We start from the raw sequence: 26,259 nt of genomic DNA, 5'->3' as shown, positions 1-26,259 counted from the left end.
TCAGCGTTTGGCAAATGAAAGATCAATTTTTGGAGTAATAATTCAGCTATGAAAATAACGGGGACTATTTAACATCATATTTTAATCTATTTCCCCTTCCTATTGGGGCCATTTCAAGAGCAACTACATTGAGATAAACAAGATTAAAAGAGCACAGCCAACCCACTAAATTCCATGGCAGAATTAAGGTAGATATTTGATTACTCTAACCTCTAAACCACACCATAGTAGTTTGTATCCATAAATCAGGCTGAAAAGTGGTTGCAGCTTTAAATGGCTCATTGGGTACACAAGTTAAGTAATTACCAGGGTGGGGTTAGGAATTTAAAGGCAGCCCAGAAGGCAGTGTTCTAGCTGTGTTTCTAGTTTGTGGCTGAAGGTTTTTTTGTGTGTGTGTATGTTCAGTTCCAGTTAGGTAAGTACAAGAATAATAGTGCTATGTTCTGAATTATTTGTGTTGCTGGTTTTAAGATTGAGGTGTAGCTGGCTTGTTCCATAGGCTGCTACATAAGTTAGCTTCCATATATATGTTTTTCCTAGATATAATTTACGGCTTGTGTTACAATGCAGTTTGTTTCACAAGACAAAATTGGCTGGCTTTATGCAATGAGCTTAACTGCGGTTCATAAGACAAGCAAACTTTTAAGCCAAAGCATGCTAGATTTAAGAGTTCAGTGAAATGTGCATACATTACAATTCCTCTATTGTAAATTGTGGTTTATTTGCCAAACCACAAGCTATGGCTTGTTGCAGCATATGAGGCAGGCTGCTGTGTTTTGAGTAGGTGGTGGAAGGAATATTTAAGATTCTATTTTTTGAAGGCGATAGCCTTGTTTTCAGATTTATTTATATGAGGTATGAGGTAAAATTTAAAAAAAAATTGAGTTGAGTCTGACTGCTGATCACTAAATGGATAAATCTGTCAATGTAGCTAACTGTCTTCGGTATATCGCATTATTAAACATATTGTGGTTTGTTTGTCAAAAAGCTTTTTTGACACACAGATTCCTTTAAAAGGGATGGGGGTATTTACCCTGGTTTGGTTTTTTTTTTCCTTTTCCTTTTGACATGTGGAATTAGAGCTGAAATATTCAATGAAAATACTTTCTAAACTGTTCTGTACATTTCATGCTTTTGTAAATGGAATAACCACTAAGCATGATTACTCAGAAAATGAGTCACCAAGTGACTCTCCTTTTTTTTCCCCCTGCCTGGCATTAACCATGTACACAAAGAATGAAAAGATTAAAAACCAGGTCTTTCTGAAAGGTTTTCCTGCAAAGTTTTGGAGACAACGATTGTCCCCTAATAAACCCACCCAGAAAATTGATTTTAGGCTTGGAACTGATTGATTTTTGAAAGCTGCTCTTTTTCTTCCTTCCCGCTCCAGACTCAAGAAGAACTGGACAGAACGGCAATCATTGTCCCAACCCCAACAAATCGGCACGCTCTAGAAAATCCAGCATCCTTTTTTTTTTTGCATCTGTTGTTCAGGAGTCTGTTTGGCCTCTTGAGTTCAGAGTTTTCCAGAATTTACAGTTGGTAGAGTCAGAGAGGGTTTTAGAAATGCAGGCTAATACCGTGTCAAAACATTTCGTCGCATTGGGTGTCCAGCTTGTTACTGATGTTTTGACTGGTCTCCTGTCCAGCAGCTGGGAAATGGGAGATAGCTTTTCTCCAGAGGGAACCCAGGATGAGGGAAGCAGCTCATCTTCAGAGGGCACTCAGTGGACCCCTTTGCGTTGGTCAAGATCCAGCATGAAGTCCGAGATAAAGCGTCTTCAGACATTTCGGCTCTGGCCAGCGAGCGTTCCGGTTTCTCCAACTGATCTGGCAGCTGCTGGTTTTTATTTTGTCGGTCCTGCTGACACCGTCCAGTGTTTCTGCTGTGGTGGGTTGTTGTACAATTGGGTAGCTGACGAGGATCCTATGGTAGAGCACAAGAAATTCTTCCCATCATGTCTGTATGTCCAGGACAAAATTGTAGGAAATTGCCGACAGATGCCTTGGAGCGAAGAACACCAGGACTGTGTAGATGGCCAATTTCTTGGCATGCTACAAAGCTTAAATGTGGAGGAGAATTCTGTAGGTGGTCAGCCAGAATATCCGTATATGGAGACCGAAGGAGATCGGTTGGTGTCGTTTGAGAATTGGCCACCTTATTCTCCAGTGTCTCCCCAGTTGTTGGCCAGAGCTGGCTTCTTCTATACAGGTATGTGAGAACTGCTTTTGCTGGGTATGAGCCAGGTTTCATCTACGTTTAATGTACGGCTTACATTATTCCTGAAAGCCTGGGAGTATAGCTCATGAAACTGGTGGCCTTAACATTTTATTTTGCATTTATTTCTGTATTAAACGTATATTTAAATTTATTTGTATCCCACCTTTATAAATAATTCAAGGTGGGGAATATATCTAACACCAGTTTCTCCTCTTTTCTCCACAAAAACAATCCTGTGAGGTGGGGTTGGGTTGAAAGGGGGACTGGCCCAAAGTCACCCAGCTGGTTTTCTTGACTGGGAAGTTGAAACACACTTGGAAGTTCCAGTGGAGGCTTACAGTAAGCCTGGCGCCTTAACCACTAAATTTTGTGTAACTCAGAGAGGCATAAATAATGTTCCTGCCTCCTATTTTAGAAAGTAGGGAAAAAAAATAGAATAACAGAGTTGGAAGGGACCTTGGAGGTCTTCTAGTCCACCCCCCTCTTAGGCAGGAAACCCTACACATTCAGACAAATGGTTATCCAATCTCTTCTTAAAAACTTCCAGTGTTGGAGCATTCACAACTTCTGGAGGCAAGTTGTTCCACTGATTAATTGTTCTCACTGTCAGGAAATTTGTCCTTAGTTCTAAGTTGCTTCTCTCCTTGATTAGTTTCCATCCATTGCTTCTTGTTCTACCCTCAGGTGCTTTGGAGAATACCTTGCCCCCCTCTTCTTTGTGGCAGCCCCTGAGATATTGGAAGACTGCTATCATGTCTCCCCTGTTCCTTCTTTTCCTTAAACTAGACATACCCAATTACTGCAACCGGTCTTCATATTTTCCCCACAACCACCCTGTGAAGTGGATTGGGCTAAGAATAATTCGTACAAAGTCACCTGGTTGGCTTTCATGCCTAAAGGAGACCAAGAACTCGCAATCCCCTCATTTGTCGTCTGTGGCACTTTTGTTCCAATGGAGACTTACAAGTAAAAGTGTGCCATTCAAAAGGAAAATTTACAGTTGCTGTTAGATGTGCCTACAGCAACCTGCAAATGGTTCCCTATTAAAGAGCAGAAAGTATAGTCTGGACTATGTGGAAATTGTTGGTAATTTGGACCTAAACCATAGAGGCTTTGCAGACTTTCTTTTTCCTCTGGGAGGAATCCTTTCTTCCAGAGGTGCAGTAGTACATCTCCCCCATTCTCTTAAGTATTTTGGCACCCAATGGAAAATAACACATAGCCATAGCTTCAGTTGAATATTTATTGAATTTGTAAAGTTGCCCATCTGAACTCTGACCAGTGACTCTGGCCAGTGAGCAAGCAATAACAACATTTCCCTCCCACTCCCCGGTTGCCAGAAAGGCAAGGATTTTTCCGTGGAAGTGAATTGACGGGTGCAGAATTTTCTCTAACTTGCCGTCAGTTTTGAACTCTTAGGTGCAACATTTTGGTGGTGATGATTGTGCAGGCTTTTTGTGAGCACCTCTTGAAATAATGGGGAATAATTCAGGCTTTGGTCACCAGGAATAGAATTCAGTCTGTCCGGCTTAACCTCTGTTCTCCTCTTCCACCGTTTCCCATGTTGGAATGTCTTAATTCTGCATGGCTTATAGAGGGCTTGGGGTTCGGTTGTTGCCCTGAGTGAAAAGCGAATCTGGCCTTGTCACCCCTTGATGAAAATAAAGATAGGCGGACTTTGAATGGATTTCCTGAATTCTGTACCAATTCTTCATTTCGTTTGCTTGTTACTTTTACTGAGCCCAGCAGCCAGAAAATCATAGCCATCAAAAGCTGTAGGGTAGTAATTGATCCCTGCCATGTTTTTAATCCTGAGTGGGGATCCTGGCATCTTCAAGCATCTGGCAATGATTTTGTCTTTGTTTCTGTTGCTCTTGACCAACGCGTGATCTTTTGTCATGGACGTTTTCAGGCCAACAAGATTATGTGCGGTGTTTCTACTGTGATGGTGCACTGAGGAACTGGGAACAAGGAGATGATCCCTGGATAGAGCACGCCAGGTGGTTTCCAAGGTGATCCATTCTTGATGTACCTATATTTCTTCCACCCTCCATATTTTGTGGGCAGGCTTTTTTTTTTGAACCTGAGGTTCAAATTATTTCTTGGATGTAACTGATAATAGGGGAAAAAACACTCTCTCCTTGGATTGAAGGATTGTGTCCACCATGGCCATTCCTCACCATTCAGTTAGAACTGAAGAAGCTTCTTGAATGAGAAGCAAAAACATTTTAAAAGAAAAAAACCAAAGTCCAATTGCCTTTTGGGAAAGCACCTTTACGACAACCATGACCTGGATGACTGAGAATCCCCATAGATCCATGATGGCGAATCTATGGCATGCGTGCCACAGGTAGCACATGGAGCCATATCTGTGGGCACACGAGCATTGCCCTAGCTCAGCTTCAGTGCGCATGCACGCACTGGCCAGCTGATTTTCGGGCCTTCCGGACACACCGGAAGTCAGGAAATGGGTCGTTTCTGGCCTCCGGAGGGCCTTGGTGGGGGGGGGGGAAGGCCGTTTTCGCCCTCCCCAGGCTCCTAGAAAGCCTATGGAGCCTGGGAAGAGTGAAAAATGGGCCTTCTGGTCCCACCGGAAGTTGGGAAATGGGCCATTTCCAGCCTGGGAGGGTGGGGAAGGCTGTTTTTGCCCTCCCCAGGCTCCAAGAAAGGGCCCATTGTGCCATCATGTGCCAAAAGTGGGGGGAACGTGGGGGGTTGTGTGGGCATGCGAGGGGCGCATTGAATTATGGGTGTGGGCACACGTGTGCGCGACCCCTCCATACTCCCCCCACTTTTGGCATGCGACGGCAAAAAGGTTAGCCATCGCTGCCATAGATGGATCCAATGGAAGATAACTTTTTATACCCTTCTGTTGGAATTTGATACGAAGTAATAAACAATATTTACAACTAACCTTTTCTCAATCTTCTTCCTTAACTCTCTTACCCCAACTTCCATAGATGTACATTTTTGCTCCAGTCCAGAGGGAGAGATTTCATAAATCACACCCAACAATCTAATGTAATGTTGGTGAGTATGCATGCCTCTTCTGTATGACTACAGCTTAAATGACGCTGTTAAAAATGTGTAACGGGACTCTCTTATCTTATTATCTTATTGTGGGTGTCTGTGGCTGTCCTGGCATTTTTGTATGTCAAACACTCAAGTGAGCTGGAGAGGGTTCCTTCCTTTCTGAGATCTATCCAAGCAGGGCTTGGGGTTTAGCACCATGGGTGGGGTGGCAATTTGTCATCTACAAAGTTTTGGAAGTTTTACAACTTGGATGTAAGATTCTGTGGTTAAAGTTGGGTTCCCTGGAACAATTCAGCTAGTGGCTGCTGTTATGTCCTCCTTGCTCCACAGTGAAATCCTTGACCAAATTGCTTGAATCCATCAGCAAGCTGGCAATGCAATTCCCCAAAACTGATAGTACTGGGAGACTTTAATTAGATTCATGTCTGATATGGCTCAGGGGTTCGTGACCTTTATGAGAGCCATAGACCAGGGGTGAAATCCAGCAAGTTCTGACAGGTTCTGGAGAACCGGTAGCGGAAATTTTGAGTAGTTCGGAGAACCGGCAAATACCACTTCTGGCTGGCCCCAGAGTGGGTGATCTGTCCCTGTCTCCACACACACACAAACACAGCCAGCCGAGGGTTAAGAAAGTACTTGGCACGCACACAGGTCGTTATCTCAAACTTGGCAACAATATAAGCACCGTCTGCCAAGAGCTTTTACTGCAACAGATAACATAAAATTACATACACATTGTAAATAGTCCAGCAAAACAATATCCCTTCGGCAGCTTCAGACGTTGTTCAAGTGACTAGCCAGAGTTAGTTTTTGTTCATCACAGAGTTTTACCAGCCACCACCCTCTCTTATATAGTCTCTGGGGTGTGGTCCAGTGACTCAGTTATAATCCCTAGCATGCCTCCTTAACTGCTGCAACTGTTTATCACGCCTTTGTTGGCGTGCATCCAGGAACGACGGCTCTCCTTCCTCGCTCTCATCAGAGACACCTGGCTCCTGGCTAATCTCCTCTCCCTCGGCCGGCACCTGAGACAGTGCCAGAGGGGAGGGGCCTGGAGAGGGAGGCCTGGCTGACTCCTCTCCCTCATGTTTGGAGCCGCCTTCCTCCGATGAGATAGGCTCAGAGGGCGGGGCCACAACAGTGGGGTGGGAATGAAGATTTTGCAATATCCTTCCCCCAGGAGTGGGGAGGGAATGGGGATTTTGCAGTATCCTTCCCCGGAGTGGGGAGGGAATGGAGATTTTGCAGTATTCTTCTCCTGCCACGTCTACAAAACCGGTAGTAAGAAAATTTGGATTTCACCACTGCCATAGACCCACAGGTGGTCCTATGCTAGGCCTGCTCGCCCCCCCTTTTTTTTTTTACTCCAAGCAGCTGCAACATGATCGTAAGATGAAGGATATTAGGATCACCACTGCTTCCTTCAAGATAGGCAGAACTGTCTCCTCTCTCTTAAGAATTAATTTATCTCAGCCCAGATCCAACCACACATTTCCTGGGAGTCCGTCAACAAAGAGGGACATAGATCAAAATCAGAAGTGCTTGGATTAACAGGCTCTGTTGACAAAGAGTCAATCATTTCCTAAGTGACACAACTGTCCCTTTGGGGGCCTGATTAGTCACAGGTTAACTCAGAGTGGATCTGAGTGTTTGTCAAATGCCTAGAACATTTGTCACAATGGCCCCATCAATAGTCTTATGACCCTTCCGTCCAGGGGTGAAATGTAAAATGCGTTACTACTGGTTCTGTGGACGTGGCTTGGTGGGGGGGCGGTAATGTGACTGGGTGGGCATGGCCAACTTTTTTAAAAAAAAACTTTTCAAAGCATTTTTTCTAATGCTTTGAAAAGTCTCTCTCCTGATCAGGCAACTCAGCTGGGATCATCAGAGACTTTTCAAAGCATTTTTTTTACCACCTCTTCGGCCAAGAGGTTGCAGAAAAAAATGCTTTGAAAAGCCTCTGATGATCCCAGCTGAGCCGGACGATCATCAGAGGCTTTTTTTTTTTTTACTTTTAAAAGCATTTTTTCATTGGAAGAGGTTGTAGAAAAAATGCTTTTAAAAGTAAAAAAAAAAAAAAGTCTCTGATGATCGTCCGGCTCAGCTGGGCATGGGGGAGGGCAGGGATTTTTGCTACTGGTTCTCTGAACCACCCGCCGCCATCGCTACTGGATCAGGTGATCCGGTCCGAACCGGGAGCATTTCACCCCTGGATTATGGGGCCATTAAATGAAGGTGATGATGATCGTCATTTTAGGGACTGCCTCTCTTTTACATTTCTGCCATCCCAGTAAGATCTCACATCATCATATCTTTCATGCCCTTTTTGTTAAGCAGTGGTATCTAATGGGACCTAGGGAGTGTGTTTTCTCTGGCACCACACCTGCCCTTTGGAAAAATATCCCTCCCCTCCCCCCCCCGAGCTTTAGACTGCCCCAACTTGCAAGTCTTTAAAGAATCTCTGAAAATCTGTATTTTCCCAAGACCTTGGGATGGGTCACGGAGTTGCTCATCTGGCATGCAGTGTCTGTTTCAGGTATAGTACACACAGCCCTCAACTTACAATCATTTGTTTATAATCACCATTCAAAGTTACAATGGCACTGAAAAAAATGACCGACGACTGTTTTTCACACAAATGTTGCAGCATCCCCCACGGTTCAGGTGATTAAAATTCGGAAGCTTGGCAACTGGTTCATATTTCTGACGGTCACGGTGCTCTGGGGTCATGCGATCCCCTTTTGCGACCTGACAAGCCAAGTCAGTAGGGAAGCCAGATTCACTTAGCAGCCGTGTTACTAACTTAAACAACTGCAGCGATTCACTTAACAAGAAAGTGCGGCAAGAAAGGTCGTAGAATGGAGCAAAACTCACTTAACGACTGTCTGTCTTAGCAGTGGAAGTGTTGGGTTCAGTCGTGGTCGTAAGTTAAGGACTCCCTGTATATGTCTGTTACTCCTGTTTTTTATATCTTTGCTGTTACGGTTACCTTTGTTTTGTTTTTAATATTTGCTTTTAATCTCTATGCCATTTCAGAACCTGTGAGTTCGGTGGCTGTATACCTTAGTAATTAATACAGTCTTCTCCTTGGTGACACCTATCTTGTCTTGGTTTTCAGGAAGACAACTTGCATTGGTCTGAAGACTATTCTGAAAGCTCTCACGGTAGGTGCTCTTATAGAAAAGAGGTTTAAGTCTTTGCTTAATTTTGGTAACATTATTGTTAGTGCTGACTTCTTAGGCAACTGCCTTTTAACTTCAGGAGGCCACCCCAGCACTATTTGCACAGTATCCCATAATCCTACATTTTAGACTTAATTTATAAAAATGGATTACTTATTTCCACCCTATTATGTACATTTTTCGAAGGGACGCAGTGGCTCAGTGGCTAAGACACTGAGCTTGTTGATCGAAAGGTCGGCAATTCAGCGGTTCGAATCCCTAGTGCCACGTAACGGGGTGAGCTCCTGTTACTTGTCCCAGCTTCTGTCAACCTAGCAGTTTGAAAACACTTAATGCAAGTAGAAAAATAAGGACCACTGAAGCTTGGAGAAATAAGTTTTAAAGAAATATCTCTTCATCCTTCTCCTTTTCTTTAAGCCACATGCAGTATATATGCATGTAAAATCTTGCTCCTTGGGGCCGCATTAAGCACACAAAGCACACAAAGAGCCTTGGTAGTACTAGGGTTTAAGGCACCCTGTTATTAAGCTGCTTAAGACCAGCTGCCTGCAATTACTGCAGGGTTCGAATCTCGCCAAGGCTCAAGGTTGACTCAGCCTTCCATCCTTTCTAAGGTAGGTGAAATGAGGACCCAGTTTGTGGGGGCAATAAGCTGACTTTGTATAAATATACAAAAGGATGAAGGCTATTGCTGAGCACATTGTAAGCCGCCCTGAGTCTTCGGAGAAGGGCGGCATATAAATCAAATTAAAAAAAAAAAAAAACTTCAGTGTACTTGTGTTTTCTGTGACTTCCCTGGAGATGGTTGTCCCACAATTTTTTGAACACTGAATCACCTCTGATTTAAATGTAGTTGTAGACCTGACCCCTTGTCCTTTTTTTATTATTATTATTATCCTGGCTTCAATCATGTGGGGTGATTGTAACACTTGACATGCTGTTAAAAGTCTCGTGCAGACTAAGGCCTCCCCAAAGATGAGCAACTAGTGATTTCCAGAGCATGTTTGTTACGTAAAAGGTATAAGTAGAATGACAGCATGGGGTCTCTCTAACAAGAGTATATACTTTCGTTATCAATCAGGACTGTTCAAAAAAAAACTTGCACGGACAAAGAGGTGTAATTCTCCTCTTAATAAGTCAGTATTCTCCGCAGGTAAAAACATTTTCACCATGGACACTACTGAACTCCATTCTTTCCATCTGTATTATGTCATTTAGCTTATCTGTGAGCAAAATCTGGAAAATTCTCTCTTTACTAGAGAAACAAAACAAAGCTTCCCATTTTTGCTTGACGCCAAATAAAAGTGTAGGTATCTCAAAGGTGCCTTTAAAAAAAAAAAGGCAACTGGACTGTCGTTTGAGGAAGAAGCCGTTTGAGAAGCAGATAAGAAGCGAAACGTCTACTTTTTCCTTAAAAAAACGTCCAGTTCAGTGGTGAAATACTACCGGTTTGCACTGGTTCAGCGAACCGGTAGTAAAAAAAAAGCTACCAGTTGGTCTGAACCGGTATTTCTGACGATCAGCTGTGCCGCGCGATTTATATTTGTTAGAAAGCAGGAAATCCTACTTTCTAGCGAATCTAAATCGTGCAGCACAACTGTTCCCGCCCTCGCTGTTCTACTTACCTTCAAACGGCTCTTTTTTCCATGTGAAACGCATGTTTGCTGTGTATTGTACATGCGCGCGCACAGCGTCCATCTGGCATGCACCACACATGCACAGGCAGCGAACTGGTGGCAACTGGCAAAGGATTTCACCACTGGTCCAGTTGCCTTTTTTTTAAAAAAAAAGCATCTTTGAGACAACTATGACGTGGATGACTAACCATCTCCATAGACAAAAGTGTAAGTAAATTTCTCCTATCTTGAAAGCTGCATTGCCACGCTGGCTTGCCGTTCACAGATTATTTTTTTATTTATTAGACTTATAAGATGCCCATTGTCCATCTAAATTAGATTCTTCGTGTGTGCTAACATATATATGGAGTGAAATACACATTAACACAGTTGGAAGGGACCTTGTAGTTCATCTAGTCCAACCCCCTGCTCAAGCAAGAGACCCTACACCATTTCTGACAGATGGCAATCCAGTTTTTTTTCTTGAAAGCCTCCAGTGATGAAGCTCCCACACCTTCTGAAGGCAACTTCTGTTCCATTGGTTGATTGTTCTCACTGTCAGAAAAATTCTCCACCCTTCCTCTTAATAGGAGAATAGTTGCACTGAAATACTTGATTGGAATAAACAAACTCAAAAGTTCCACATAAGACAGTTTAAGTATCATATTTAGTCAGTCAAAGCTTCATACAGAAAATACATATATTGGAAACCTGTAATTTACACAGCTGTATGTTTTTTAAAAAAGTTGAATCTGTTTAATACACCAGCGTAACATGCGAATTGAGTAATGTGTCTATGCCTCATGTGGATTCTTCCCTAAGCTCCCATTCTTGGCAGCTTTAGCTCTAACAGCAAATAGAGAAACTTCTAAAGAAAACTACAACAATGAATAACTATCCATTATGTGCCCCACCTCCACTGATGCCATTGTTTCCCAGAAGTCACCGTGTGCTCTGCACCACTTGCCTCCAGCAGAAATGAAAATCACTGTTGATGGAACTGTGGCGTATGCTTGTGCAGATAATCCAAAATCAAGGGAAGGATCTTGTTACTTCTGGCGAGCATTTCAACACAAAGTACACATTCAGAAGTTTGTTCTGATGGTATCCTTTGAAGATTGAACAGTGTAGGGAAATGTCTATGGAGATTCTCAGTCATCCAGGTTATGGTTGTCCCTAAAGGTGCTTTTTCAAAAGGCAACTGATCTTTCTTTGTTTTTCCTTGAAGATGTTTCGCTTCTCCTCCAAGAAGCTTCTTCAGTTCTCATCCATGAGAAGTGAAATGTCGTCAAGGAAAAACAAAGGAAGTCCAGTTGCCTTTTGAAAAAGGCCCTTTGGGACAACTGTATAGGGAGTTATTTTAGATAACTTCTGCAAAAGTCGTTGAGATACATCAAACTTCCTTTTGAACTAAGGAAGATTGTCAGAGTTTGTTGCAGAAAATCAAATCCAGAAAGCACACACAGGTAACTGATGCAGCAGGATTCATTAACTTCTCTTTATATACATAATAACGCATGAGACATATTTATAATACCAAGAGTGGTTCTTCCAGCGTGGTGGTACAAACACAGGCAGAGTACAGCAGAGTAGTTTCAGTTTCAGTTTCAGTTTCAATTCTCCACAGACAGACAAGACCAGACTAGTTTCGTTTTAGAGCTGAACACAGAGCTAAGCCACGCCCAGACTCCTTCCTTGAGTTTCTGTTTCCAAAACAGCCCTCATTGGCTGACTTAGTTGCTAGGCCTATACATTGGCTGACCTTGTTACCATGTCCTATTCCAGCCAGTCCCCATTGGCTGATCTATTCCAGTCTATGAATATTCATACTCTGACACAGATATCCTTCTAAGCATTGTCTTTTAATGCACTCTCTTATTCTCCTCATATTCATACAGAGTCTATGGAAAGAGAACCAGATCCATGGAGAGTGAGAAGAGAGAGACAAGTAGAACATTCCCATGAGCCAGGTAAACATTCCTGCAGGTGGAGAACAACTGCAAAGAAAAAGTAGCAAGCTTTGGTGTAACTATTATTTGCTGCTGGTATCTGTTAGAAACATAGAAAACGGATGGCAGAAAAAGACCTAGTGGTCCATTGAGTCTGAGTTTTTTAGAATTATTTTTTATTTTATTTTAAAATGTTTGTCAGATGATGGACATGTGTTTATCCCAAGCATGTTTAAACTCAGGTACTGATGATTGACCTACAGTAGTGGCCAAAATTGTGGAAAACGTTTGGGAAAAGTGTATTTTTGAGGTTTGATGGCTAATAACACCACTTTTTGGGGGAGTTTCAAGTTAATCCTATTCCACTGCTGGAATGGCCTGGGAATAGCCCAGACCTTAACCCAATTGAAAGTCTATGGAGCCGACTAAAGAAACTTGTTAGTCAGAAGCGACCCAGCAATAAAACCCAGTTAATAGAAGCAATCATTCAATCTTGGTTTCCGATTATAACAGCTGCAGAACTGAAAGACTTGGTTCACTCCATGGGAAGACGTTGTAAAGCCATAATTCATGCTAAAGGTGACCCAAATAAGTAGTAACTGATATGGTGATCATTTTTGTATACCTCGTTTTTTCTACATGTTTCACTTTTCTTCTTTATCCTGTAACTGCTATTCTAATAGCAAGTCCTTCATAAAAGTGATTGCATTACATTCTTGACTAAATTATCTTTCCATTGATATATAATTTTATGGTACTACTCCCCCCCCCAAAAAGTGGTCTTATTAGCTAGTTTTAGAAAATACACTTTTCCCAAAAGGTTTCCACAATTTTGGCCACTACTGTGTACCTTTGCTGGAAATTGGTTCCAAGCTTCTATTACTCTTTCGGTGAACTAATATGACTTTTGAACTTCCCGCCTGTCATTCTGACGTTATGAGCCCGTGTTCATGATTTTGGCTTAATATTGAAAATGCTGCCTTCTAGAACGTTATTCATTCCCTTAATACATTTAAAGGTTTCCATCAAGTCCCCCTTTCCCTTCTGTCCAAGCTGTACATATTCAGTTCCTTCAGTCTCTCCTAACACGCTTTGTCCTTCAGACCAGGCCTCTCCAACCTTGCCAACTTTTAAGACTTGTGGACTTCAATTCCCAGAATTCCCCAGCCAGTTGAAGTCCACAAGTCTTACAAGTTGCCAAGGTTGGAGACCACTGCTTCAGTTCATACATCACTTTTCTTGCCCGTCTCTGGACTCCCACGATCTAATCAATATCTTTTTTTTAAGTAGGTCCTTCAGAACTGGACACAGTATTCCACATTGGGGGTTTGCCCAAAGCCCCATATAGTGAGATTAGGATCTCCTTTATCCTGCTGGTGATCCCTCTAGTGATACATCCCAGAATTTTGTTTTCCTTCATAGTTTCACAGGCCACACTCTTCACTCATTTTGCAGTCCTCTGCTATGAACACTCCTTTTCTTCGGTTAGAGTAGAATAGAATAACAGAAATAGGATAACAGAGTTGGAAGGGACCTTGGAGGTCTTCTAGTCCAACCCCCTGCCCAGGCAGGAAACCCTACACCACTTCAGACAAATGGTTATCCAACATCATCTTAAAAATTTCCAGTGTTGGAGCATTCACAACTTCTGGAGGCAAGTTGTTCCACTGGTTAATTGTTCTCACTGTCAGGAAATTTCTCCTTAGTTCTAAGTTGCTTCTCTCCTTGATTAGTTGCCACCCATTGCTTCTTGTTCTACCCTCAGGTGCTTTGGAGAATAGCTTGACTCCCTCTTCTTTGTGGCAGCCCCTGAGATATTGGAAGACTGCTATCATGTCTCCCCTAGTCCTTCTCTTCATTAAACTAGGCATACCCAGTTCCTGCAACCGTTCTTCATATGTTTTAGCCTCCAGTCTCCTAATCATCTTTGTTGCTCTTCTCTGCACTCTTTCTAGAGTCTCAACATCTTTTTTACATTGTGGCGACCAAAACTGAATCCAATATTCCAAGTGTGGCCTTACCAAGGCATTATAAAGTGGTATTAACACTTCACGTGATCTTGATTCTATCCCTCTGTTTATGCAGCCCAGAACTGTGTTGGCTTATTTATTTATTTATTTATTTATTGGTTCGATTTATATGCTGCCCTTCTCCGGAGACATAAGTGGCTTACAATTCGTTAAGCAATAGCCTTCATACTTTTGTATATACTTGCTTAGTAGGGTTTTCGCCCCCCCCCCAAAGCGGTGTTCTTTTTTTAAGTGATGTTTTTTGCTGTCCCCAGCCTCCAGAGACTTCTAGAGGGGCTCTGGAGGCTGGGGACAGCAAAAAACATCACTTCCTGTCCAACCGGGAGTTGGGAAATGGGCCGTTTCAGGCCTCCAGAGGGCCTCCGAGGAGGGAGGGAAGGCTGTTTTCGCCCTCCCCAGATGCATAGAGAGGATCTGGAGCCAGGTGAGAAAGAAAAACGGGCCTACCGGACCATCGTGTGCCAGGAGCAGGGGGGGAGGGTGGAAGGGGGGTTGCGCCCACATGCACAGGGCGGGGTGCATAGAATTATAGGTGTGGGCGCGCACGTACACAAACCTCCTCTGCCCCCCGTCCTGGCACTTGATGGCAAAAAGCTTAGCCATCACTGCCCTATATCATTTCAGACAAGCGACTGTTCAGTTTCTTCTTAAAGAGACTTCCAGTTTCTTCCAGTTTCTCTTCAGCAGGAGAAAACACCTCTGCAAAATGCCAGGTTGCTGGGTTTGTTTTTCTGAATTACCTTTGTGTGGGATGGGAGCAAAGGACCAGGACAACGATGGTTGCTATGTTGAATTGATTGGCAATTTTCTCAGCGTATCCAATCGGCAAAAAAAGAAGACCACTGCAGATTGCTTTCGGACTGCATGGGGAGTTTGAGTGAATGAAATACTCGACAGTCTGAAAGCGCCCTAAGTCTAAATCAAATTAAATGTATGAACCTGGAATCATTATGATGGGCTATCAAGTCAGTGTCAGCTTTTAGCAACCATGGAGATAATTTTTTTCTCCAGAAGGCTCTATCCCCCAACTCTGTCCTTCAGGTCTTCCAACAGGATAAGCCTTTTTTTTTTTGTAATTGAGTCCATCCAGGGATGAGCTTCAAAAATTTTAGCCAGGGGTTCTCTGCCCGGTTGCTGGGTGGGCGTGGCCATGGTGGGCGTGGCCTAGTCAGCCTCCTGCACAACAGCAAGGGGGGGGGTTGTCCTCCCCGGGCTCCGGAGTCTTTCCTCGAGCCTCTGGGAGGGCGAAAACGGCCTCCCCAAGTGTTTCTGGCCTTCCCAAACTTCTGGTAGGCCCGTTTTTGCCCACCCCAAGCCTCCATGCCTGCCCTTCACTTACCTGCATCCAAAATGGGCCGCATGGGGACTCCTGGGAGGGGCGGAGGGGTGGGCGAGGCCAGCCAGGAGTAGGATTTGGGGGTTCTCCAAATTGCACAGAATCTTAGCTAGAGGTTCTCCCGAACCCCTGCGAACCCCCAGCAGTCCCACCCCTGAGTCCATCCATCCTGACAGTTGGTCTTCCTCTTCTTTTCTTTTCTCTTCTGCTCCTTAAAATAGCTAAGTTTTCCTTCTTTTTGAAAACATGAGAACAAGCCCTGTTCGTACGTAACCCAAAGCATTAGGAAGCATGAAGCTAAAGAAGAATGCTACTTGCAAAGCATTCTTCTTTCGTTTCATGCTTTCTAATGTGCTGGCTGGGGAATTCTGGGAGTAGCCGTCCACACATCTTAAAAATCGCTGGGGTTGAGAAACACCGCGACATATTATGCGTTTCACTGTTGCTTGACAACGTGGTCAGTAATAAAACTCGCAGTTCATCTTATCTAAATGACAATTTGATCAGTGGTGAAATCCAAATTTTTTTACTAAAAAAATCTCCATTCCCACCCCACTCCAGGGGAAGGATACTGGAAAATCCCCATTCCCACCCCACTCCAGCAGAAGGATATTGCAAAATCCCCATTCCCACCCCATTCTGGGGCCAGCCAGAGATAGTATTTGCCGGTTTATTTATTATTTATTTATTAGTTCAATTTATATGCCGCCTTTCTCCAGAGACTCAGGGCGGTTCTCCGAACTACTCAAAATTTCCGCTACCGGTTCTCCAGAACCTGCTGGATTTCACCCCTGGTCCCAAGTGCTATTGCTATTGCTAATCCAACTCCCAACTGCCTTCCGAAACGATCTCTTCTCTCTTTTCAGAATCGACTACCAGCATGGAAGAAAAACTGCGCCGGCTTCAAGAGGAACGGATGTGCAAAGTCTGCATGGACAAAGACGTCTCCATTGTGCTGGTTCCTTGTGGCCACCTAGTGGTGTGTGCTGAATGTGCTCCTAATCTGAGGCGCTGCCCCATCTGCAGAGGGGTCATTCGGGACAGTATGAAGGCCTTCTTGTCCTGACCTGAAAGGTAAGTAAAGCATTGAACCAGGGGTGGGCTTCAAAAATGTTAGCAAGGGGTTCTCTGCCTTGTTTCTGGCATGGCCATGGTGGGCACGGCCTAGTCGGCCTCCTGCACCACAGTGGGGGGGGGAGTTTTGCCCTTCCCGGGCTCCGGAGGCTTTCCTTGAGCCTCCGGGTGGGCGAAAACAGCCTCCCCAGGCTCCGGAGGCCCTCTAGAGGCCAGAAATGGGCACGTTTCCGGCCTTCCCGAACTTCCGGTTGGCCCATTTTTCACCTTCCCCGAGCCTCTGTGCGCGCCCTGCACTTACCTGCATCCAAAACGGGCCGCATGGGGACTCCTGGGAGGGGAGGGGCAGGGTGGGCAGGGCCAGCCAGGAGTGGGATTTGGGGGTTCTCCGAACTGCACAGAACCTTAGCTAGAGGTTCTCCCGAACCCCCGTGAACCCCCAGCATTCCAACCCTGCATTGAATCCTTAACAGAAGAGAACTTGGCAGTCTCCGAATGTAGGCAAAGCAGGGTGTGGAATCGAAATGACTTTTCATAGGGCTGCTTTCAAGTTGAACAAAGATATTGTTCATCCGTGGGAACCTTGGTGCTCTCTGAGCTTGGTGCTTTTTCTTGCAGACATTTCATTACCAAACTAGGTAACATCAGCAGTGCTAGAAGGGAGCGGGGTTTGATCTTATTTGTATATAGTAGTGGCTTGTCTTATCAGTGCTTGGTGGATTCTTGATTAGGCTGTTGTTTAGTGTTAACTTATTTGTCTGCGTTGATAGTCCCTCGACTGGGGCATTGAATAGAATAGAATAACAGAGCTGGAAGGGACCTTGGAGGTCTTCTAGTCCAACCCCTTGCTTAGGCAGGAAAACCCTACATCACTTCAGACAAATGGTTATCCAGCATCTTCTTAAAAACCACCAGTGTTGGAGCACCCACAACTTCTGGAGGCAAGTTGTTCCACTGATTAATTGTTCTCACTGTCAGGAAATTTCTCCTTAGTTCTAAGTTACTTCTGGTTTCCACCCATTGCTGCTTGTTCTACCCTCAGGTGCTTTGGAGAATAGCTTGACTCCCTCTTCTTTTGTTTTCTATTGTTTACTTGATTACCAGTCTAATGTTAATCCTGTTGATCTGGGTTCCTTCTACTGGTATAAAGCAGGGTGCCCTCTAATAAGTAGTATTTAACGCAGGCTTTGAAGGCCTGAGGTACTATAACTGAGGATCAGGATCTCCAGGCCTTTCTCCGTGCCCTAAAAACTTTTCTTTTCCATCAAGCAGGGCTGGCGTGAAACCCCCCCCCCTTTTTAGCTCTTTTTTAGCTCTTTTTAGCTCTTTTAAGTGTAAATTGGGTTTTAATTGGATTGTTTTAAATTGTGGGCCAAAGCTGTATAATTCTTTTAATTGATTTTAAATTTTGTATTGGTATGTTTTTTTATCCTTGGCTGTGCACCGCCCTGAGTCCAATAGGAGAAGGGCGGTATATAAATTGAATAAATAATAATAATAATAAAAGGATGGAGAAAGACTTCCTTCAGCTTTCCCTTCCATTACCATTTGGCCCTTAATTGGGTACCTCAAAGATGGTTATCCCAATCTACTCCTGCCCACCAAGTTAGTCCACGGTGTTTTGAACGTCATCTGTTTCAGCCAGTAGATGCCCAGCTTCTAGTTAAGCTTTCATTGCTTGATCACATTGCCTTGATGGTGGAATAGCCGTGGGAAAATTAGAGAGACGTATCCCAAATGTATCAGCTGTGATTCATTCCCCCCAATTCAGATAGTACTCAACTTACAAACACAATTAACCCAAAATTTATGTTGCTAAGTGAGACAGCCGATAGGGAAGGGAGTTTTGCCCCATGTTACGACTTTTCTTGCCACAGTTGTTAAGTGAATCACTGCAGTCAGGGATAGGCTTCAAAAATTTTAGCAAGGGGTTCTCTGCCCGGTTGCTGGGTGGGCGTGGCCATGGTGGGCGTGGCCTAGTCAGCCTCCTGCACCACGGCAGGGGGGGGGGCATTTTTGTTCTCCCCGGGCTCCGGAGTCTTTCCTCAAGCCTCTGGGAGGGCGAAAACGGACTCCCCAAGTTCTGGAGGCCGGAAACAGGCCATGATGGTGTGGCCTAGTCGGCCTCCTGCACCACAGTGGGCAGAGGGGGGCATTTTTGCCCTCCCCTGGCTCTGGAGGCTTTCCTTGTGCCTCTGGGAGGACAAAAATGGCCTCCCCAGGCTCTGGAGGCCCTCTGGAGACCGGAAACTGGTCCATTTCTGGCCTTTTCGAACTTCCGGTAGACCTGTTTTTCGCCTACCCCAAGCATCTGCGCGCACCCTGCTCTTTACCTGCATCCAAAACAGGCCGCGTGGGGACTCCTGGGAGGGGAGGGGCAGGGTGGGCAGGCCCAGCCAGGAGTGGGATTTGGGGGTTCTCCGAACTGCACAGAATCTTAGCTAGAGGTTCTCCCGAACCCCTGTGAACCCCCAGCAGCCCACCCCTGACTGCAATTGTTAAATTAGTAACATGGCTGTTAAGTGAATCTGGCTTTCCCCATTGACATTGCTTGCCAGAAGGTCGCAAAAGAGAATCACATGACCCCCCCCCCTCCCCAGGACACCGCAACCCTCATAAACACGAGTCAGTTGTCAAGCAGCTGAATTTTGATCACATGACCATGGGGAATGCCGGAACGGTCATAAGCACGAAAAAGATAAGTCGCTTTCTTTCAGGGATGTTGTAACTTCGAAACGGTCATTAAACGTAAGTCGAGGATTATCTGTATTTAAGGCAAGGCTGAGAAACGGCAGGCAAATCTGTCACAAGGACATTTCTTGCCTTTTCAGGACGTGTACAGCAATTTAACCCTTCCTCTGGACGAGCTCCTTTGGCCCAGGAAGACTCGACTCTGCCTGATGGGGGGAAACGGGAACCAAAACAAGGACTTGAATAAATATACTGGGGTGCTTTATTTATTTATCTATTTATGCATTTGACTCTGCTGGTCGGCTGCCCATTTCCAAAAGAAAAAAGAAAAAGAAAAAGAGAGAGACTCATTTCCTCTGAAATCCTTACACCCACCCGAAGATCTTGCGGATTTAGCTTCTCTGAGACCTCCTCCTATTTCCGTGATTTCAAAGATGACAGATAAAACCCATTTCAAGGTTTCTCTTGTGGAGAGACTGGCAGCTTCATGGAGGGAGGGGGGAAGCGGGGTGTGTGTGTTAGGAATTATTTAAAGCATATTCGGAACCGCTGGTTCCCAATTCTTACTTTGTATAAGATTTTAAAGCAGATAATTTGGAGTGAAACGTTTTTTTGTGTGTGTGTTTTGACTTGCAATGGTTTTCTTTCGAGAGAATAAAATAACCTACCTTTCTGGAACCATTTCTAATCGTTTCTGTAACTCTTTTATGGATTTATTATTGCATTAAATTTATAAACTAAACTGAAGTCTGTTACTTCTTGTATTGTTTTTATAAACGACGCCAAGCGGCGAACATGTCTTAATATTCTTTCCTCTTCCTATTTTCCCCACAAGAACTCTGTGACATAAATTGGGTTGAGAGAGAGAGAGAGAGAGAGAGAGAGAGAGAGAGAGAGAGAGAGAGAGAGAGAGAGAGAGAGAGAGAGAAACTAGTCCAAATTCATCCATCCAGCTTAGGAGGCGGGTGTCATGAAAGCCTCCCTGAACTTCAGGGATGAAATGCTCCAAGTTCGGACCGGATCCCTGATCCGGTAGCGATGGCAGCGGGTGGTTCGGAGAACCAGTAGCAAAAATCCCTGCCCCCTCCCCCCCATTGCCCAGTTGAGCTGCGCAATCATCAGAGGCTTTTTAAAAAACTTTTAAAAGCATTTTTTCTGCAGCCTCTTCGGCCGAAAAAGTGCTTTTAAAAAGTAAAAAAAAAGCGCCTCTGATGATCGCGTGGCTCAGCTGGGATCGTCAGAGGCTTTTAAAAGCATTTTTTTCTGCAACCTCTTCAGCGGAAGAGGTTGTAGGAAAAAAAATGCCTTTAAAAGCCTCTGGCGATCTCAGCTGAGTTGCCTGATTGTCAGAGGCTTTTAAAAGCATTTTTTCTACAACCTCTTCGGCTGAAGAGGTTGTAGAAAAAATGCTTTTAAAAGTAAAAAAAAAAAAAAAGGTTGGCCACGCCCACCCAGTCACATTACCCACCCACCCACCAAGCCATGCCCACAGAACTGGTAGTAACAAATTTTAGATTTCACCCCTGCCCTGAAGGTTGCATTTAGCAGTCAGGCATCCCCTGGGCAACTGTGTTATCACCGGCAAAACCTTCCAACCTAGAAGGACACTTTGGTTAGCTTCGTTGGTGCTTCTGACACAAATATAGATAGACCCAACCAGCTTTAATGCCTAAGGTGGGACTAGAACTCACGGTCTCCTAGTTTCTAGCCTCGTGCCTTAATCACTAGATCAAACTGACTCTCTTATTTATTTATTGTGGCTTTGCATGGTGCTACACATGATACAAAATGCAAAATAAAACAATCCATACAAGGGGAAAAAAAATACAGGTAGTCCTCGAGTTACGACCACAATTGAACCCAACATTTATGTTGCTAAGTGAAACCTTTGCTAAGTGAGTTTGCCTCAGTTTACGATTTTTCTTGCTGGAGTTGTTAAGTGAATCATTGCATTTGTTCAGTTAGTCGCACGGTTGTTTAAGGGAATCTGGCTTCCCCTTTGATTTTGCTTGTCAGAAGGTCTCAAAAGGGGATCACCTGATCCTGTGACACTGGAATTGTCATAAATAAGAACCACTTGCCAAACATCTGAATTTTGATCATGTGACCACGGGGAGGCTGCAATGGTCGTAAGCAGTGGTGGGTTTCAAAAATTTTTTACTACCGGTTCTGTGGGTGTGACTTGGTCGGAGTGGCTTGGTGGGTGTGGCAGGGGAAGGATACTGTAAAATCTCCATTCCCACCCCAATCCAGGGGAAGATTATTGCAAAATCCCCATTTCCTCCTGATCAGCTGGGACTTGGGGGGCAGAGAATGGATGGGGGCAGGGCCAGTCAGAATTTTTACTACCTGTTCTCCAAACTACTCAAAATTTCCGCTACCGGTTCTCCAGAACTGGTCAGAACCTGCTGAAACCCACCTCTGGTCGTAAGTGTGAAAAATAATCAGTATGGTCGCAACTTGGAACAGTCACTAAATGAACTGTTGTAAGTGGAGGATTACAGTGGTTAGAGTGCAGCCTTGCAAAAATTACTCAAGCTTGTGATCCACACAGAGATTTTCAATCTGTAAAAGTATTTACGCGTTCAAGTAACACAATTCTTGCTTGCACTCCCTCAGCAAAGCCAATTGAAAACCAAGCGGTCGCATTTGTTCAACACGCTGGGTTGTTTTAACCTTGGTTTAGAGCTTATTTGTTCTTCGGTTGCTTAGCACCCTGTACCAATCCAACCTCTGGTGAGCTTGCTTAATGTCTTTATATGAAACTGGGGAATGGATTGCCTGGCGAGCAATTTGAGCGTATTGTGTAAACATAGCAGTTTCCGAGAAGATTGATCAGACGGCTTTTTTTTTTTTTTTTTAATTTGATTTATATGCCGCCCTTCTCCGGAGACTCAGGGCGGCTCACAATGCGTTAAGCAATAGCCTTCATCCTTTTGTATATATTTATACAAAGTCAGCTTATTGCCCCCACAAACCGGGTCCTCAATTTACCTACCTTAGAAAGGATGGAAGGCTGAGTCAACCTTGAGCCTGGTGAGATTCGAACTTACAGTAATTGCAGACAGCTGGTGTTAATCACAATGCTTTTAGTCTGCTGAGCTACCAGGCCCGTCTTGAGGAGGTCTTAAGAGACCTTATTTTCACAACCACTTCAGTTGTCCAGCTTTGAATCTACCACTAAAAATAGATGGCCAGTAGGAGAGGTGTTTTTTTTGTGTGTGTCTTTATGGTGACTAGTAAACAGAGTTTCCAGCTACCTAACTGCAGTGTTCTCATTGGATTTATTGCAATTATCACTTCGACTCAGAGAAGAGAACTGAGTTGTCAGTTAAAGTGTGAACTTGAGAGAAGTTTACTTTAGCCCACATCACACATATTCTGTAAATGGGGCTCTGGGTATCTTACCTGCAGTAGACATTAAAAAAATTCAATAGTTCTCAGTTATATTTACAATGATAGGACAAGTATAGCTATAGGTTCTAGTCAAAACAAGTCAAGAGAGCAGATGGTGTGTTACGGGCGACTTGTATAAAAACCAGAGTGTAGGAGAAGAGAAGATAGAAATATAGTGCTGGAAGGGACCTTCGAGGTCTTCTAGTCCAACCCCACCAATTCATTGCAGGTAGTCCTCGACTTACGATCACAACTGAGCCCTGCTGCTAAGTGAAACACTTGTTCAGTGACTTATGCCCCATGTTACAACCTTTGGTGCCACAATTGCTAAGTGAATCACTGCAGTTGTTAAGCGAGGAACATGGTTGTTAAGTGAAGCCAGCTTCCCCATTGACTCTTGATTGTAAGAAGGTTCCCCAAAAGTGATCACATGACCCTGGGATACTGCAACCATCATAAATATGAGTCCATTTGCCAAGCATCCACATTTTGATCATATGATTATGGGGATACTGCAGTGGTCGTAAGTGTGAAAAACAGTCAGGAGTCACTTTTTTCAGTGCTGTTGTAACCGTTTTGCGGTGGTTCTCCTCCTTCCTCTCCGACCGCTCGCAGTTTGTGTTGGCAGGGGGACAGAGGTCGACCTCGAGGCATCTCGCATGGGGAGTGCCGCAAGGGTCGGTCCTCTCGCCTCTCCTGTTCAACATTTATGTGAAGCCGCTGGGTGAGATCATCCGTGGTTTTGGGGTGAAGTGTCATCTGTACGCTGATGATACTCAGCTGTACATCTCCACCCCAGACCACCCCAACGATGCCCTTGATGTGATGTCCCGCTGCCTGGAGGCCGTGCGGGCCTGGATGGGGAGGAACAGGCTCAGACTCAACCCCTCCAAGACCGAGTGGCTGTGGCTTCCGGCGCCCCGATATAGTCAGCAGGTGCCATCGCTGACTATTGGGGGTGAATCTTTGCCCCCCACAGAGAGGGCTCGCAATCTGGGTGTCCTCCTGGACGCACGGCTGTCTTTAGAAGAGCACATGACGGCCGTGGCCAGGGGGGCCTTTTTATCAGGTTCGCCTGATTCGCCAGTTGCAGCCCTTTCTGGATCGGGATGCCTTGCGCACGGTCACTCACGCCCTTGTCACCTCCCGGTTGGACTATTGTAATGCTCTCTACATGGGGCTCCCCTTGAAGAGCACTCGGAGGCTCCAACTGGTCCAGAATGCGGCCGCGCGGGTGGTTATGGGTGCAACCCGTTGCGCCCACGTGACACCCCTCCTGCGCGAGCTGCACTGGCTCCCAGTGGTCTTCCGGGTGCGATTCAAGGTGTTGGTTACCACCTTTAAAGCGCTCCATGGCATAGGACCCGGGTACCTTCGGGACCGACTTCTGCCACCAATAGCCTCCCACCGACCAGTCCGCTCCCACAGAGAGGGTCTCCTCCGGGTGCCATCAGCCAAGTTATGTCGGCTGGCGACACCCAGGGGGAGGGCCTTCTCTGTGGGAGCTCCAGCCCTGTGGAATGAACTGCCCCCCGAAATACGAAAGATTTCCGACCTCCGGGTGTTTCGCTGCGCTCTGAAGACCCTGTTGTTCCGCCAGGCAGGGTTACTAACATAACGTTTTAAATTGGGGTATTTTAAATTTCTGGGATTTTAATTGGAGCCTAATTATTTAATGATTTTAAATTTTAAATTGTTGTCGTGTTTTTTGTGTTTTTAAATAGGCTGTACACCGCCCTGAGTCCTTCGGGAGAAGGGCGGTATAGAAATAAAATTATTATTATTATTATTATTATTATTTGAACGGTCACTAAATGAACTGTTGCAAATTGAGGACTACCTGTATTCATTAATCCAATTCATTATTTGCAGACATTTAGTAGGACGTTTCTCATATGAATCATAGGGTTGGGTTGGACCCCAGAGGTCTTCTAGTCCAACCCCCTGCCCAAGGGAGGAGATCTTATTCCATCCCAGTCAAGTGGCTGTCTAGTCTGTTTTTGAAAACTTCCAGTGATGGAACACTTACAACTCTGGGGATCAAAAAAGCTATTCCACTGATTAATTGTTCCCAGTATCTGAAAATTTCTCCTTAACTTGGGGCAGAGTCAAGAGAGGACTTAGCCTAGAATCATTACATCTCCACAAATGCTCAAAGTCCAACCCCCTTTGAATTCTGCTGATCCTTTTCTAGCACCAATTTAGTGCTGACCTCCGTATATTGAGCAATAAATCTTAACTGGAATTTATCATATAGCCCTGACTCTTTGTGCCTGACTCTGTGTGTGTGTGTGTGTGTGTGTGTGTGTGTGTGTGTGAGACACCATCACAGTCACCATCTTTGACTCTTTATCATACCCCATGAAACACTTGCAGTTGTTTGGCCTCCTTTTATATATCTTACATACAGACTCTCCCCCCCCTCCCCCCTTAATGGTAATTCTTGGTGCAGCAGTTGAGTTGGAGAGAGACGGTGTGCAAATATCTTTGGGGAAAAATATATATATTCAGTCTTTTCCACTGGAGGGCAGAATCCACTAGCTAATAATACTCGATGGAAGAAAAAGCTCGTGTCCTCGTCCTCCCACCCCGCAATTGAATGCCGCTCAGGAAAGCTGTTACAATACACAATTGCTCTAAATTTGTAGCAGCACCTGCACAGCCTTTAAATGGTAAACGTGCAACCTCCCTCTGCATTTTGAAGAGTGCTCTGAATGCTGTTTAAAACTTACAGGTTTCCCTGTCAATCATGTCTGACTCTAGAGCACAGTGCTCATCTCTTAGCCGAGAGAGCCAACATTGTCTGAAGATGCTTCCATGGTCATGGGGTCATCATGGCTATGCACCGCACAGGCGCACGGAACACTGTTTCCTTCCCACCAAAGTGGTACCTATTAATCTATTTGCATTTGCATGTTTCGAACTGCTAGGTGGGCAGGAGCTGGAGCAGAAACAGGAGCTCACTCCATTGCGTAGAGCTCGGGTCTTGAACCCGGGCTGTCAGCTCTCCAGCAGACAAGCTCAGTGTCTTTAACCGCTGAGCCATAGCGCCCCCGAATGTTGTTTACAAGTCATCAAAATTGCAAATTGCCCACAATTAAGAATAGCAAATCTTCCTACGGTCAGAACCTCTACCAATGAACCCCCTTGGGAGGGGAATTAAAAAAGTTTGTTCCAGTTGTAAATTCTAGTCCCAGGCATGAAAGCCAGCTGGGGGGGGGGACTTGGGGCCAATCACCAGGAGAGGGTGAGTTCTAGTCCCAGGCATGAAAGCCAGCTGGGGGACATGGGGCCAATCACCAGGAGAGGGTGAGTTCTAGTCCCAGGCATGAAAGCCAGCTGGGGGACATGGGGCCAATCACCAGGAGATGGTGAGTTCTAGTCCCAGGCATGAAAGCCAGCTGGGGGGACATGGGGCCCATCACCAGGAGACGGTGAGTTCTAGTCCCAGGCATGAAAGCCAACTGGGGGGACATGGGGCCCATCACCAGGAGATGGTGAGTTCTAGTCCCAGGCATGAAAGCCAGCTGAAGGGACTGGGGGCCAATCACCAGGAGACGGTGAGTTCTAGTCCCACCGTATACATGAAAGCTGGCTGGGTGGGTGACTTTGGGACAGTCATTCTCTGGACCCTGAAAAAGAGACTTATGATCCATATTCAAAATTACAACGTTCCCCCCGGGTCATATGACCACATTTTGTGCGCTGACCCATATTTACAACTGTTGAAG

The 26,259-nt window shown here is 44.9% G+C and overlaps 1 protein-coding gene across 1 annotated transcript; it reads left to right on the top strand.

Annotated features, from left to right (window-relative positions):
* Window positions 1-342: 342 nt before the first annotated feature.
* BIRC7 (baculoviral IAP repeat containing 7) lies at window positions 343-19,874 on the top strand. Its single transcript, XM_034441311.2, has 8 exons — window positions 343-415; window positions 1,391-2,212; window positions 4,134-4,233; window positions 5,182-5,251; window positions 8,373-8,418; window positions 11,951-12,022; window positions 16,234-16,441; window positions 19,273-19,874. The coding sequence occupies exons 2-7, from the start codon at window positions 1,567-1,569 to the stop codon at window positions 16,431-16,433; spliced, it is 1,134 nt and encodes a 377-aa protein (XP_034297202.2). The 5' UTR covers window positions 343-415; window positions 1,391-1,566; the 3' UTR covers window positions 16,434-16,441; window positions 19,273-19,874.
* Window positions 19,875-26,259: the final 6,385 nt, after the last annotated feature.

Source organism: Pantherophis guttatus, chromosome 3, assembly GCF_059756535.1.
Source record: "Pantherophis guttatus breed Tessera chromosome 3, ASM5975653v1, whole genome shotgun sequence".
NCBI lineage: Eukaryota > Metazoa > Chordata > Lepidosauria > Squamata > Colubridae > Pantherophis > Pantherophis guttatus.
This window is presented reverse-complemented; position numbering and strand designations above follow the sequence as displayed.

Excerpts from the sequence above, each read along its gene's own strand:
- BIRC7 (XM_034441311.2), top strand. The coding sequence starts at position 1,567 with ATGCAGGCTAATACCGTGTCAAAACATTTCGTCGCATTGGGTGTCCAG. Across the intron at positions 5,252-8,372 it reads AACAATCTAATGTAATGTTG|GAAGACAACTTGCATTGGTC; the intron begins GTGAGTATGCAT and ends CTTGGTTTTCAG. Across the intron at positions 8,419-11,950 it reads CTATTCTGAAAGCTCTCACG|AGTCTATGGAAAGAGAACCA; the intron begins GTAGGTGCTCTT and ends ATATTCATACAG.